This window comes from Humulus lupulus, chromosome 6 (assembly GCF_963169125.1).
Source record: "Humulus lupulus chromosome 6, drHumLupu1.1, whole genome shotgun sequence".
NCBI lineage: Eukaryota > Viridiplantae > Streptophyta > Magnoliopsida > Rosales > Cannabaceae > Humulus > Humulus lupulus.
In genome coordinates this window covers 60,149,282-60,165,346 of record NC_084798.1, presented here as the reverse complement: position 1 = coordinate 60,165,346, position 16,065 = coordinate 60,149,282, and the positions used below count along the sequence as shown (strand labels likewise).

Here is a 16,065-nt window from a genome sequence, read left to right as displayed (position 1 = left end):
CGAGTAAGTCAAGGGGTATTTAGAGTATTACCGGGTTATTGGGTAATGAGAATTAATAATTGGTGATAAATTGGGAGTTAGTAAGATCAGGGGGAAATTCTGGAAGTTTTGACTATAATGTCCCCGGGGGTGTTTTCGGGACCCCGAGCATTAGGTTTTATTGGAAGCTACTTAAGCTTGAATTAACCTTTTAAGAAAATAAAAAGAACGTTCTGTACGTTCTCTCTCCCTAAAGTTCCCTTTTCGTCTCCCAATCGCATTTTCAAAGATAACTTGAGTTCTAGGACTCGGAAGCAAGCGAGGATCGAGGCATAGCAATCCTAAGGAGAATTAGAAGATTATTAGCCGGAGGATTTAGTTGGAAACAACTCAATCGGAGGTAATTCAAGTTTAAGTTTTAAGTTTTTAAAAGTATTTAAGCTTGAATTGGACTTTGTTAATCGTTGAGTTTTTAGTTCGTTTGAGCCTTAGGTTTTGGTGGTTTTGGACCATTGGGGAGTTTTGGAACTTTGATTTGTTGATTTGGGAATGTTTAGACATGTTTTTGGGAGGTTTTAAAAGGTTAAAAGTGAAGGAAAATGGCTGCCCCGAAGTTGGGCCGCGGCCCTTGCTCGATGAAGCAGGTGCCTTGTGTTTGTTCTTGCTGGGCACCGCGACCCTTGGTGTTGGGCGCCGCAGCGCTTGCTTCAGGTTGTGCTGGGGACCGCAGTTCAAGGTTCCAGGGCCGCGGCTCAGGCAGGCTTTTGAGCCCGTTTGGGTGTTTTGACCCCGGGAACATGGTTTTAGGCCTCGGGATCAATCCTACTACCCGGATTAGTGAGGATTGATGTTTTGGAGGCTAAGTTTTAGTTCAATGATTGGTTTTAGAACTTGAACTCATTGGATCACCATTTGTGGTTGTGACTAGGTTATTACTAGAGGCTTAGAATCAGGATCGTGCTTGTGTCTCATTTGTTGGTAACCTGTGCTTGGACCAAAGGTAAGAAAACTGCACCCCATATGTGACATGCATGGTTATGTTTGATGCATGTTGGATGTTTAAATGTAAACATTGATAGCATAATGAATGCTTGGCAATTTTCCCCATTTGCATATGATTATTATTGAGGCATGCTGGATGATTAAGTGTGATGCACGTGATGCACGAGAAACATGTGACTAGGGCATGCCATGGATATCAAATATGAGTTTGGTCAGAGCTTGAGTCTCTGTGTTTGTGCATGATCATTATTATGCTCGCAATTGTTAAGTAAGCATGCTGAATGCCCCATCTTTGGATGTGTGACATATGATATATTTTTGGTAGCAATGCTTACTTGTGCATGGTACTGACTCATTAGTCAGAATTGGCAAAGGTGTTAGTATCAACTGTGAAGCTGTGACTCATTAGTCAGGTTTGGCAGTGGTACTGGGCACTGGTCACATTGCGCTGACTCATTAGTCAGGACGGCCTTAGCGTGTTCCACGTAAGACAACAAAGATTAGATCTAATCGACTTTCTACATTGAATGACTCAAATGAGCATTAATGCCGGACCGACCTCAAGGTCGATGAATACTAAAAAGCGTTTGTCTAGCCAAGGGCTAGCCATTTAGAGCCAGAGCCAGGGCCAGCGAGCCCCGTGACTGTTATGTCACATGGCTATGGGCACCGACCCCACAATGACATGCTTGTTAGTCACTCATCTGATAAGAGCCATTGCAGGAGAGCCCAAGTAACGGTGTCGTTACACGGCTATGGGCACTGAGGCCCTAGTGACTTGTTTGTCAGTCACTCAGTAGGGTTTACCAGAACCTCAAGTGATATTCACTCATCTGATCAGAGCTATGAGCTCTGTATGGTCATTTTGATCATCATATGCATGGCTTTGGGTGCTGAGACCCGTAGTGACTTGCTTGTTGGTCACTCAGCATGGTTTACCAGAACCTCAAGTTTTGAAACACTCATCTGATTAGGATTAACTTGATAGTCATCCAATCAAAAGGGCAGGATTTCTTATCCTGGGTACCCCAGCATTGTTTGAATTCATTTGCATGCTTGAATAAAGCTATGTTTGCTAGGCATGTCAGATATGATTTGATATCATGATATGACTGTTCATGAGCATATGAGTTTTCTTGCTGGGCTTCGGCTCACGGGTGCTTTGTGGTGTAGGTAAAGGCAAAAGGAAGCTGGGCCATCCTTGAGTTGGAGAGCTTAGGTGATGACGTGTACATATGCAGCTGCTCGACCAATACTTGGGCGAGGTTTGAAAGAGGAACTAGGGTTAAACCCTGTTTTGCCGCCTAGAACGGCTTGTTGTAAATATTCTCTTATAATAGACTCTGAAATTATATTTTTGGGATCCCAATATATACAGTAAACGTTCTAGTGAAACGTTATATCTTAACCAAAATGTTTAATCCCTAAACCGCTAATCATACTTAGTTACACGTTTATGGCCAAATGACTCGATTAACGAGTTTAGCACTGTTTGCAATGTGCACTGTAGCGGTCCCTGGAGTTGGGGCGTTACAATTGATATCTCTTGACTATTTCTTACAGAGTGTTTCTTTACAAAAATATGCCAACCCCTTACACTACCCAGGGTCTTGGTATTTATAGGAAGAAGATATCTGGGTTGGCAATGGGGTCATCCCGTGATCTCTTTATCCTTCACGTTATCTCTGTGACACTGATGATTAATTCCTAAACCTTACAGAGAATTCAGGTCTAATCAACAAGTAAGGATGGGTAATGGGCCGCCTGGCCCAAATCAGATACAAGATGTCCGAATGAGCACGTTTATATTGCGCATTCGAGAAATCAGGAATAAAACAAACATGTGATGTCTGATATATGCATGTTTATATTGCGTGGTTGACTTTACAAGGATTCAGGTGTCAGATCTCTACCGCATCATGAGCTTAATGTGGTGCCAACTCGTGCCACTCATACTGCTGACACGATGCCTCCGAGTAGCAGTTAACTTTCTAATCAGCTCGGGATGGACATATGGAGGCCTGTAACAAAACAACTCCGGGTGGACGATTTACACGTGGCAGATCGAATTAGGCCATTTTCTAGCTCGCCAATAGTGCGCAGATATTTAGGGCGTACATTTGCCCCCCAAGCCCTTGCTCATGACCCATGACGTCACCTGTGACCCTCACAGTGGGGGCTTTTAAGTTTCCCTTTCGACTCTTCATGTCCCGCCCACTGCGTGGGTATCGGACACGTGGAGCGCCGTGGTTGACGACTGTTCAGTTTCTGAGAATTGCATTAAATGGCCTAGCCTGCTTTCGGCCGTCGTTTCGCCTCTCGAGTTATGACCCTCGAATCTTGCATTAATTTGATTGAACGGTCCTCGTTCCTTTATGTCTTTTACGTATATATAAGGTTGGCCATCTTTCGTATTAGCCACCCTTCATTTGAAATTTTTTCCTCATTTTCTCTCCTTTTTAGTCTCAGAAGTTTTTCTTCTTCCAGTTATCATCCCAAAGTTCCCTACCCTCTCGCCACAAGAGTTTTTTCACCAGTCCAGCTTTAAAGACTCCACCAGGACTCCGATTCCTATACCTTTTGCGACTTTCACACGGAAAATACACTGTAAGTCCTCTGCCTGTTGCATGTTTTGGTCTTTCCGTTTCTCTGTTAGGTAAATCTCTTTCTTTGTCGCACATTGTAGGTTGTTTTTGGCTGGTTTTTGGTGCATAGGTTTTGATCCTAGGCATACCGACTATTTGAGAATATGTCTAGGAATGTGATGTTTAGGACAAGATAAATTGTGGATAATTTTTCTGGGTAGCTTTAGGGAATGCCTGTTAGGAAAATGGAAGGTGAGGGTTTCTAGGGTGCAAAACTGGGTAGCTTAGGGGTCACGCTTCCTAGGCGGTTTTGCTTTTTTAAAACTTTCCCTCCAAGGCAAGCATTATCCTGACCCTCCTGACACACAGATCCCGAGCAATCAGGGATCTGTTGGAAACGTGGGCGCGTGACCATGGCAACGCGTGGCTTCACATACCACGGGCTGAGATTACCTCAGGCCGTGTACAAAAATCATTTCTCTCGCTATATTCCCTCTTCTATTTTTAGGTCGCCTATTTAAACTTTTCTTCGTTCTTGTTCGTTAGGCGACCAGATGGGACCCAGGAAGAACATACCCAAGAAGAGCACGACTGGTTCGTCATCCTAGCAGGCCAGCAAGGGGAAAGGGATTGCGGCTTGGAGCGACGAACACCTCAAGGCTGGGGCCTTCCTACCTTTGGACCAGTACTTCGTGGATTTCCTGAATTACGTGAAGCTGGCTCCCTTCGAACTGCCCCCTAACTCCTACCGTCTGCTAGCGGGGCTGAGGTACCTCTTCCTGAGGCACGAGTGGGAGGTCCTTACACCAGCGGACATCCTTTTCTTCTTTTGCCTCAAAGCCAGCCTGGATCAATGGGGGCGAGGCGACAGGTTCTACTATTTGACCCATTTTCCCAACTCTCCTACAGTCATCGAGATGCCCAGCCACCCCAACGACTTCAAGGACCAGTTCTTCATGTCGACGGTGTTTTGCAACTGCAAGTACCACTACTTCAACTGTCCTCGTAAGTTCTCTCTATTCTCAGCTCGCAAAATCACCATATTTTTTTTTTATATTTCTCTTCGCGCGTATTGACTTGAACATCATCGTGCAGCCATTTTTGCGAGGACGGCCAAATCGGTGACCCTTGGGGGTCAATACGAAACCTTGGCGGGGCTTCCGCCAAGTGAGAAAGACTACCGCCAGCTCGTGTCTGATGAGACGATGCTGGCGTGTAAGTTAATTTCTGCGGGCCAGATGCTGGCCCTGAGGAGAACGCAGGCTAATCAACCAGTAGCCCGCGAGCTGGCACTTATCCCCGAGGGGGATGCCACAGACGGTGATGACGACGAGCTGAACGAAGAAGATGAGGTGTCGCTCGTGCGACGAAACCGAGTTCTTGAGGCTACTCAGGGCCTCAACGTGGATCGGGTTCAGTCGGGGGCAGCAGCCGGCCCCTCCGGTCAAGGTAACCTATACCTATTTAGGGACTTAGACAGGGCTGCCGCATACCTAAGGCTTGCTAGGTTTAACCCCAGCCAACTCATACATCGTCATCGAGATGACCCAGACCTTAACATAACCCTACTCCAGTGCGTAGACCAACTAGTGTTGCGCCATGATATGGGTCGTCCTAGGGGCACCGTAGTAGTATATAACACCTCCTCCTTTAGGTCAGCCTTTTTTGAGGAGTACGGGACCAACCTTAGGTCGTGGCCCTCCCTCCTGGAGGGTGTAGTCGCTCCAGGGCTTAGGCAATATGTAGAGGAGTCCAGTCCTGAGGCGGATCCGGACCCAGAGCCCCCTCTTATTCGTGAAGTAATAGACTTAAGCTCCCCTATAGAAGCTCCGAGGCCGGAGGTCGTGGCAATAAATTCATCCTCTAGCTTGGAGGGTAGGACCTTTTCAATACACCTTTAGATTTTCTCTTGTAATAAAGTAACCTTACATGTATATTAACGTTCCCTTCTTTCTGTTTCAGGCGAAGAGATGGCATGGCCCGGAGACAATGTCCTGCGATCCATCTTCCAGGGGGGAATCCTCCCTCCGGACCGTCCAGGCCACTGGTCAAGAAACCCCGGTTGGCCAAGAAGACTCCTCCTTCCGGGACCACCTCCAAGTTTCCCGCCAAGGGGAGGGGCTAGGTCCCTGCAACCACAGAGAACATGCCCCCACCACCTCCGTGACCTCCAGCCCCTACTCGGGAACAAGAGGCACCAGCTGGAACCCCGCCAGTTCTTCCTCCCACCGTGCGCATCATGGTTAACGCCCAGGCCCTGGAGAAAATCCCCGAGGCCTTCCAAGGGATGGTCTATGAGACCGCGAGCTATACGGTGGAGCATTATTACAATGCCACCCTGAGGGACTTGAGGGAGATCGAGACGAGGAGCCCTGAGAATGTCATGGAGTCTTCACTGGGGATGACCCTCACGGTAAGTTTACTTAGTTAAATTTCTTTGCTTTCTTCCCAGCACGTGCCTTACTATCTATGACTTTGCAGGCGGATTTGGCTTTACACCGCAGCATAGCTCGGTCCAGTGCCAGGATTGACGAGATCAGGGGCGAGTTCCAGACTGCTCAGGCCGCTCTCGCGTCTGCCCAACAGCAAGAGCAAAGCACCAAGGCTGCCTTGATGGCTGCCAAAGAAAGCGAAAAGGCCGCACACATCGCCTTGGCCGCTGCGAAGACCGAGCTCGAGGAGGCCAAGGCTAAGCAGTTGGAGGCTGAGGCCGCCACCGTGGCAGAGAGGGCGTTTTCCAGCTCCTCCATGGAGGCCATGCTCTACCATTGCTGGGCCTTCAACCAGGATGGTGACTTCTCCTTCCTGGCGCCCGAGGTGTGGGAGTCATTCCTTGAGAAGTTCAAAGCCCGTCTTCAACAGGAGCCGCCTTCTGAGACTGGGGAGACTTCCGCTGCTGGCGAGCAAGAGACCGAGAGGGTGACCTCGTCGGAGCGGCCTGGGGGGGCCTAGCACTTTTTGTATTTTTCTTTTTTTTATTATTTATCTGTAATAATTTATCACGAGGTTTTTCCTCCTCGAGACAATTGATTTCAGTTACCCTGAATTTCATCATTTATTTTTCTTTTTAATATGATGTGATTGATAAAAACCTAGTTCGCGTTAGTTTATTGACTTTTTCTTCGAAACTACAAAGCATTGCCAGTCAATTTTAACCAACTTCTAAGTTTTAGGACCTGGTCGTACCCAGAACATTTATTTGAAAAAAACTTAGTTCGCGTTAGCTTTATCGACACCTCGTGTTCTTTAGGAAAAACACTGGTTAGTCAATTTAACCAACTTCTAAGTTTTAAGACCTGGTCGTATCCAGGACATTTATTTAAAAAACTTAGTTCACGTTAGTTTTGTCGACACTTCGTGTTCTTTAAGAAAAACACTGGTTAGTTAATTTAACCAACTTCTAAGCTTTAGGACCTGGTTGTATCCAGGACATTTACTTAAAAACTTAGTTCGCGTTAGTTTTATCGACACCTCGTGTTCTTTAGGAAAAACACTGGTTAGTCAATTTAACTAACTTCTAAGCTTTAGGGCCTGGTTGTATCCACGACATTTATTTAAAAACTTAGTTCGCGTTAGTTTTATCGACACCTCGTGCTCTTTTAGGAAAAACACTGGTTAGTCAATTTAACTAACTTCTAAGTTTTAGGACCTGGTCGTATCCAGGACATTTATTTGAAAACTTAGTTCGCGTTAGTTTTATTGACACCTCGTGCTCTTTAGGAAAAACACTGGTTAGTCAATTTAACCAACTTCTAAGTTTTAGGACCTAGTTGTATCCATGATATATGCCCCCCAAGTAAACAGAAAGGGATCTTTCTTGGTTACTTGGAATACGCTCTTCTAACATCACACACACACGGAAATATACAACGACATACAACAGTACTTCTCATTTTTTAATAAAACAAGGTGTCTTTCATAATTAAGCCTTACAAAAGTATGACTATTGATAATATTTCTTTAGGTGTATAGCGTTCCATGTCCGTGGGACAGCATCTCCATTAGGCCGAGCTAGTTTAAAGGTCCTTTCCTTCACAACCACTATTATCTGATAGGGTCCTTCCCAGTTTAGTCCCAAAACTCTGTCCTCGGGATCCTTACCGGCTAAGAAGACTCTTCGGAGCACCAGGTCACCTAATTTAAAGACGTGTCTCTTGACCTTTGAGTTGAAATAACGAGTGATCTTTTGTTGATAATGCACGAGCTGCAGCTGCAAATCTTCTTGTTTTTCGTCAATTAGGTCGAGGGACGCGCTGAGTAATTTGTCGTTTTGGTCTTGGTCAAACGCCCAGACTCTATGTGAGGCTATCTTAATTTCGACAAGAAGGACGACCTCTCTCCCGAAAGTCAGGGAGAAAGGAGTGTGACCCGTCGAAGTTTGGTGCGAGGTCCGGTACGCCCATAGCACCTGGGGGAGCTGTTCAGGCCAAACTCCCTTGGCTTCATCCAACCTCTTCTTAAGGCTTGCTTTTAGTGTCTTGTTCACAGCCTCGATCTGTCCATTAGCCTGGGGGTAGGCCACGGAGGAAAAACTTTTAATTATGCCGTGCCTTTCCCAGAATTCGGTGAAGAGGTCGTTATCGAACTGGGTTCCATTATCCGACACGATCTTCTTCGGCAGCCCGAATCGGCAGACAATAGTCTTAACCACAAAGTCGAGGACCGTCTTTGATGTAATCGTTGCCAGGGGCTCCGCTTCTGCCCATTTCGTGAAGTATTCAACAGCCACCACCGCATAGTGAACTCCTCCTTTTCCTATGGGCAGGGCACCAACTAAATCAATTCCCCAGACTGCAAACGGCCACGGGGACGAGATCATCCTTAGCTCAACAGGTGGAACTCGAGCGATCGTTGAGAACCGCTGACACTTGTCACACCTTTGAACGTAGGAAATCGAGTCCCTTGACAGAGTGGGCCAATAATATCCTTGCCTCAATATCTTCAAGGCCAGGCTTTGCCCCCCAGCGTGATCCCTACAAAATCCTTCATGTACCTCCTTTAGGATAGTTTTTGCTTCGCCTGGCAGAACACATCGCATAAGAGGTAAAGAAAGACCACGCCGGTACAACGTCCCGTCTACCATTGCATACCTTGGAGCTTGGTAAAGTATCCTCCTCGCGTCATTTCGCTCTTCAGGTAACTTTCCTGTTGTGAGGTACTCGACTATGGGAGTCATCCAGGTTGGCCTGGCGTTGATAATCTCGACCTCTCTCCCAGTTTCCTCTATACTTGGCCTTTCCAAGAATTCCACCAGTACCAGGCCCAAGGTTTTGGCCTCCTCGGACGTGGCGAGCTTTGCTAAGTCATCAGCATTGGCATTCTACTCCTGAGGTATCTGTTCAACTAGGTTGTGCTCAAATGCGAACAACCCCTTTTTTACCTTGGCCAGGTAGGCCGCCATCTTGGTTCCCCACGCTTGGTATTCTCCCGATACCTGATTTACCACGAGCTGGGAATTGCTATAGCACCGGATGGAGCTGGCCTTCAGCTCCTGGCCCACCCTTAGCCTAGCTAATAAAGCTTCGTACTCGACCTCGTTGTTGGATGCTTCAAATCTGAACTGCAATGCGGAGTGGAAACGATGTCCCTCCGTGGATATCAAAATGACTCCAGCTCCAGATCCATTCTCGTTAGACGAACTGTCCACAAAGACTTTCCACGAGGCTCGTACCAATTCTTCCACTAGATCTTCTTGGAACCCCGTGCACTCTGCTACAAAATCAGCCAGAGCTTGGCTTTTGATCGCAGTTCACAGCACGTACAATATCTCGAATTGGTTGAGCTTGATAGCCCACTTTAAAAGACGCCCTGATGCCTCAGGTTTCGGCAAAATCTGCCTTAAAGGTTGATCGGTTATGACATGGATTGAATGGGACTGAAAATACGGCCTGAGATTTCTGGAGGTCGTGATAAGGCAGAACGCCATCTTTTCCATCATCGGATATCTAGACTCAGCTCCGAGGAGCCTCTTGCTAATGTAGTAGACCGGCTTCTAAGACCGGTCCTCCTCACGAACCAGCACGACGCTGGCTGCATCTTCCGTTACAGATAGGTAAAGAAAGAGAGGCTCTCCTGCCGTTGTCTTAGATAACACGGGCAGCTCAGCTAAATGTGCTTTTAGGTCGAGGAAAGCACGCTCGCACTCATCGGTCCACTCGAACTTTTTATTTCCCCGGAGTAGGTTATAGAATGGCAAACACTTGTCGGTCGACTTGGAAATGAACCGATTAAGAGCTGCTACCCTTCCTGTTAGACTTGGGACGTCTTTTCGCGACCGGGGTGATGGAATTTCGAGTAGCGACCTGATTTTATCAGGGTTCGCCTCTATTCCTCTGGTGTTGACTATGAAACCCAGGAATTTTCCTGACGCAACCCCGAAGGTACATTTTTGGGGATTCAGCCTCATGCCGTACTGTCTTAAAATTTTAAAACATTCCTTCAGATTGGGGACATGGTTATCAGCAATTTTTGACTTGACCAACATGTCGTCAACATACACTTCCATGTTTTTCCCGATCTGATTAGCAAACATCTTGTTGACCAATCTTTGATATGTAGCTCCTGCATTCTTTAGCTCGAAGGGCATTACCTTGTAACAATAAACGTTAGTTTGGGTCATGAAGCTAATGTGTTCCTGGTCTGCAGGATTCATGGCGATCTGGTTATAGCCCGAGTATGCATCCATGAAGGACATGAGCTCGTGCCCCGCGGTGGCATCTACCAATTGGTCAATTCTCGGCAAGGGGAAGCAATCTTTGGGGCAGGCTTTATTCAGATCCGAAAAGTCGATGCAGGTCCGCCATTTCTCGTTAAGCTTCGGGACCAAAACAGGATTGGCGACCCAGATCGGGTATTTTGCCTCGCGAATAAAACCGCACCTTAGGAGTCGAGCTACTTCCTCTTCTAAGGCCTCAGCTCGGGTCGTGCCCAGGCGCCTTTGTTTTTGGGACTTCGCAGACACATTTTTGTCCAAGTTGAGGGTGTGCATGATGACGCTTGGGCTGATCCCTATCATGTCTTCATGTGACCAGGCGAACACATCTAGATTCTCTTGTAGGAATCTCAACAACTTTGTCTTTCTCTCATTACACAGGTTTTTCCTGAGCTTCACCACCTTCGAGGGGTCTTTCAGATCGATGTTCACCTCTTCGAGTTCTTCGATGGCATGGAGCTCGGGTCTATCTTCGCCTATCCTAGGGTCGATATCATCATTCAAGGTGATAACTTCCCCGTTGGCTTCCTACAGTTTTTCTATCTCAGGAATAGATCCTACTCCCTGAGATTCCTCATTTCCGCTTTGAATGGTCATCGTATGCTGCCCAGGTCGTGATTTTCCCTTCATGAAAATGCTATAGCATTCCCTGGCAATGAGTTGATCATCTTGGACCGTACATATCCTCGTAAAGGAGGGGAACTTGACTGCGAGATGGCAGATAGAAGTTATGGCCTCAAATGCCATCAACGTAGGTCGGCCCAGAATAACGTTGTATGCGGCGGGACAATCGATAAACACGAACTCGAGGAGCTTAGAGATAGTTCAGGGCCCCTCTCCCAAGGTTATTACCAGCTCGATTGTTCCTATTGCTGTTGACCCTTCCCCGGAAAATCCATACAACATCATGGAGGTGGCCTTCAGCTCAGCGACAGACATTCCCATTTTCTCCAACGTAGATCGGAACAGCAGGTTCACCGAACTACCATTATCGACTAGTATCCTCCTAACTCTCCGGTTGGCGAGCTGGGTGGTTATGACTAGAGGATCGTTATGGGGGAACTGGACGTGATCAGCGTCATCCTCGGTAAAAATGATTGGTTGCCTCTCCAATCGTTGTTGTTTGGGTAGATGCTACTCTGGAACGAAGTCCACTCTGTTGTGAGCCTTCAATTCATTGACATATCTCTTCTGGGCACCTCTGCTCGTGCCGGCCAAATGGGGGCCTCCAGAGATTGTGGATATCTCTCCCCTTATTACATGAGGAGGGGTATCCTGACTTATCCGGGGCCCGGGCTGATTTACCGGAGCTTCCGGGGATGGCTGACTAGTAGGAACCCGATTCCGCGCATACTGAGCCAAAGGTCCGGCTCTGATGAGTGTCTCTATCTCATCCTTCAAATTCCTAAAATCGTCAGTGTTGTGGCCAATGTCGTTGTGGAATCGGCAGAACTTGGAAGGGTCCCTCTTAACCTTCTGATGTTTCAAAGGCTCAGGCTTTTTCCAGGGGAGGCGGGCAAAATTTGCTAGGAAAATGTGTTCCCTAGTGTTTGTGAGCTCAGTATAGGTCCTGTAGACTGGCTTAAACTTTTCCACGAGCTTGTTCTTCTTCGAACCGTGCTGGCCGCCCTCGCCGCTCCCCTTTCTCTTGCCTCCACCCCCTTGGTTATTCTGGGCAACAGTTTGAGTCGTTTTCACGACATCCGTTTCCGCTCCAACGGGCTGATCAAGGGTTTGGCTGGTTCCTTCCACCGATGCTCGCGCCTCTTCCAGGTTTATCCATTCCTGGGCCTTGTTCAAGAACTCATCCACGGTGTTGACACCTCTTCTCTGTATCTCTTTCCATAGCCCGCCTCCAACGAGGATTCCAGTCCTCAAGGCCATAAGCTTGAAACTATCGTCCGCGTCCCTGGCTCGAGCTCCGACGTTTGCGAGCCTACTCAGGTAAGCTTTCAAAGGTTCCCCGGGCTGTTACTTCACGTTCGCTAGGGTGTCAGCTTTGACGCGGGCAGCTTAAGAAGCTCAAAATTCCCTTTTGAAGTCAGCAGAAAAATTCTTCCACAACCTGATGGAATGCTTTTTACACTGCTTGAACCACTGTCTAGCTGGCCCGATCAGGGTGGACAGTAATATCAAACACCTCATCTCGGGGCCGATATTATGGGCATCATCAGAGTATTGAACATACCCAAATGATCTGACGGGTCTCCGTCTCCATCGAATTTAGACAGGTGGGGGATCCAGAAACCCGGCGGGTACGTTGTGGCTACTATGTTGGAGGCAAAAAGCTCAAGTTCGTCCCCCGAGTCATACTCGTCCTTCTCCTTTTCTGACAATAGCTTCTTCATTAGCTCCTCCATCTGAGCTAAACGTTCTAGGGTTTGGTCCTTAATCCCTTGGTTGCTCTGGGGCTGTTCAACAGCTCCAGCTCCATTGTACGCGTTAGGCGGGTTATTGTCCCTCCAAGCTTGAGCTTGGTTAGGTGGGACATTCCCATTGTCACGTACTTCAGAATGACCACCCTCTTGGTGAGCTTGACTTCCATTTCTGGCCAGATTCCCCCTCTGCGAGTTGAGGCGATCTCGAAGGTCAGCCCTCGAGGTGGGACGAGGGCTTTGCACCGAACTTAAGCGATTACGTAGGTCTCCATCGGATCTGCCACTTCGGTGGCTCTCGGTCCAGTAGCTCCCATTGGAAAATTTTGGAGCCCGTTGCTGGGGGTTAGGATTCGGGACTTCCCAACGTGCTTGGGGGCGATGGGAAGGATCGGCGGGAGGAGGATTTCTTCAGCTGCTCCCATGTGTCGGAATGTCTCAAACTGGACGGGGGAGAGACGGGCATCTTATCGGCAACGGGGGATGCCTAACTGGTGAAGCGATCCTAGTCCCATCCGGGCGGATCAAATTAGCTCGCGGCTGCTCTACTCAACCATCTCTAGCATCTTGCGCCCGGCAGTTTGATCGCAACACGGGAGGGCTGGCCGGAGCAGGTTTTCTGCGCGAGCCTTCCCCGGATCTCCTCCGCGAGCTGCCACAAGCCCTTCTGGGCGCATTCGATGGTGGAGTCGAGCTAGGAGTAGAGGTTCTGACTGATCGGCTAAATTGCTGATTTTCCCTGGGAAACTCCTCAAACCTAGCTTCCTAGTTATGGTGTGACATGGGTGCAGAACTCGGGATTGAGGTTCTGACCGATCGACTAGGTCTAGGCCGATTATCCCCGCGGGACTTGCGAGTCCCACTTTGCCTCTTTCCGACTTTAACGTCGATTGTACGATGGGGGTAGCCGGGCCAAGACTTCTTCGATTTTCTTACTTGCTCTGGATAGCTGACCCCTCAATTGTATGTTCTCCATTTCTATCGCCGTCAGGTAACCCGGGTTTAGATTTGGCGGTCGGGGCATCGAACTCTCGGTGTCGTCCTGGCCCATCGGCTGCTTTCCCGATCGCTGCTGGACCTCGGGGTTTGGTTCATCGGATATGGCGGCATCATGGGCCTCCTGCTCATCATGTTGATCTGCCTTGTTACCATGCCTTGAATGAGTAACCACCATGATTAGGTTTTTGTGATAGCACCAATCTAAATCCTCTCAATGAAAGCACCAATCTGTTGACGCGGTTCTTCGCCAACAAGTAATTATACGAATAAATAGGACGAATTAGTGCTAATTGGTGAACCATAATATGAAAAGAATTGCAATTTAGACTTTGGGAAACTAATAGCAGTAGAAAGATGGTCATTCCTTTTCTTTTTAGGTGGTTCAAGGGTTCAAATCCCTCTAGTCCACCAGTCGATATTATTGATATCTCTTTACTATTTCTTATAGAGTGTTTCTTTACAAAAATATGCCAACCCCTTGCACTACCCAGGGTCTTGGTATTTATAGGAAGAAGATATATGGGTTGGCAATGGGGTCATCCCGTGATCTCTTTATCCTTCATGTCATCTCTGTGACACTGATGATTAATTCCTAAACCTTACAGGGAAGTCAGGTCTAATCAACAGGTAAGGATGGGTAATGGGCCGCCTGGCCCAAATCAGATACGGGATGTTTGAATGCGCACGTTTATACTGCGCATCCGAGAAATCAGGAATAAAACAGACATGTGATGTCTGATATATGCATGTTTATATTGTGTGGTTGACTTTACAAGGATTCGGGTGTCAGATCTCTGCCGCATCACGAGCTTAATGTGGCGCCAGCTCGTGACACTCATACTGCTGACACGATGCCTCCGAGTAGCAGTTAACTCTCTAATCAGCTCAGGCTGGACAGATGGAGGCCCGTAACAAAACAGCTCCGGGTGGACGATTTACACGTGGCAGATCGAATTAGGCCATTTTCTAGCTTGCCAATAGTGCGCGAATATTTAGGGTGTACAATATGCAATATCATTAATCATGCAACATATATATAATTATACACATACTTATATATATATATATCATATGCACATGTATACAAATATTCAATAACATAAATATTTACCTCTTGAAGCCTATCAAGTGTCATTGAGTCTTTTTGTATAAATAATGATCTTCCTATCCAACGCTTTGAGTACTCAGACCATGATCTGTCGGAGTGTTCTCTACATCTCAAGATGTGTGTGGGCACATAGAGAACAATGATTTTTAATTTAGAAATCACAGGTTTATCTCAACACATGAGTACTTGGATTATGACTTGAGAAATGTTGTAATAATAGAAGAAGATGAGAATTTCTTGTCTGACAATTTTCTGAAACTTTTTCTGAATCACACTTCTCGATGTTTTCTTATTATCACATAATATATGTAGATTATATATTACATTATTATTCAAAATAATAATAATAATAATAATAATAATAATAATAATAATAATGATAGGAATTGATTTAGGTAATATCTAACTTACCAAATTTGAAAAAAATTTATTTTCAAATTATTAATTAATTAAATAAAAAAAATAAAAACAATACTGATACTTTATCAGTATCATCTTACACGCATGACACAGTCCCTGAACTGTGTCATGCGTGTAGCAGTATTCCCTTTAGGGAATATTGTATTTTTCCTATTTGCTTTTATTTATTTAATTAATTAAATAAATCATTCCCACAAAATATGGTATTATCTTTTTAAGGAAAATATCACAACTATAATTCAAATTTAAATTCAAAATTCAAAATTCAAATTGATGATCATCATTATCATCATCTCTTAAAATTCAATAAATCAAAACTATTTTGACTTACCATTTTTTATTTTCTCCCACTTAAATAAAATAATTAATTTCAAAAATTTATTTATTTATTTTATATATATTTCAAAATTCTATATTTAAAAAAATTAAAATATTTTTGAAAATTTAATAATTAATTTCAAATTAATCTTAAACCTCAATTATCATATAATTGTATATTTGACCCGAAGAATAAAATTCTTCTCAAATTTTCAAATTATAGTTTTACCCTTGTATCAACTCTTACTTTGATATAGTATTGATAATGCCACCCTGGGGACTTATGGACCTATAATATCAAGCTCCAATAAATATTATATTATTAATCAAAGCTCTTTGATTAAATAATCATATTTATTAATCTCATGATTACTCCACTATAAATATGAGATTGAACTCTTGGTAATTATAGACATATATTTACAGACTACTTTATTAAAGAATAAATTGTCCATTGATATAATCATTACATACAACGTTAATCCTCTATTAATGGTTCATAATTAAAAGAGAATAAAATTATCGTTTTACCCTTTTAACTATATCTTGCTCCTAGTGTATCATTGC

General features: G+C 45.6%; 1 protein-coding gene across 2 annotated transcripts; it reads left to right on the top strand.

Annotated features, from left to right (window-relative positions):
• The first annotated feature begins 728 nt into the window (after positions 1 to 728).
• LOC133782210 (uncharacterized) lies at positions 729 to 6,860 on the top strand. 2 transcript variants are annotated; one of them, XR_009870381.1, is made up of 3 exons: positions 729 to 5,441; positions 5,529 to 5,979; positions 6,048 to 6,860. XR_009870381.1 is itself a non-coding variant. In XM_062221434.1 (2 exons), exons 1-2 carry the CDS (start codon positions 4,772 to 4,774, stop codon positions 5,906 to 5,908), a joined length of 1,050 nt encoding a protein of 349 aa, XP_062077418.1. In that variant the 5' UTR covers positions 729 to 4,771; the 3' UTR covers positions 5,909 to 6,860. The 2 variants fall into 2 exon arrangements, 1 of the variants encoding a protein (XP_062077418.1); XM_062221434.1 differs by having other exon boundaries at positions 5,529 to 6,860.
• Positions 6,861 to 16,065: the final 9,205 nt, after the last annotated feature.

Excerpts from the sequence above, each read along its gene's own strand:
- LOC133782210 (XM_062221434.1), top strand. The coding sequence starts at position 4,772 with ATGCTGGCGTGTAAGTTAATTTCTGCGGGCCAGATGCTGGCCCTGAGG. Across the intron at positions 5,442-5,528 it reads TTCATCCTCTAGCTTGGAGG|GCGAAGAGATGGCATGGCCC; the intron begins GTAGGACCTTTT and ends TTTCTGTTTCAG.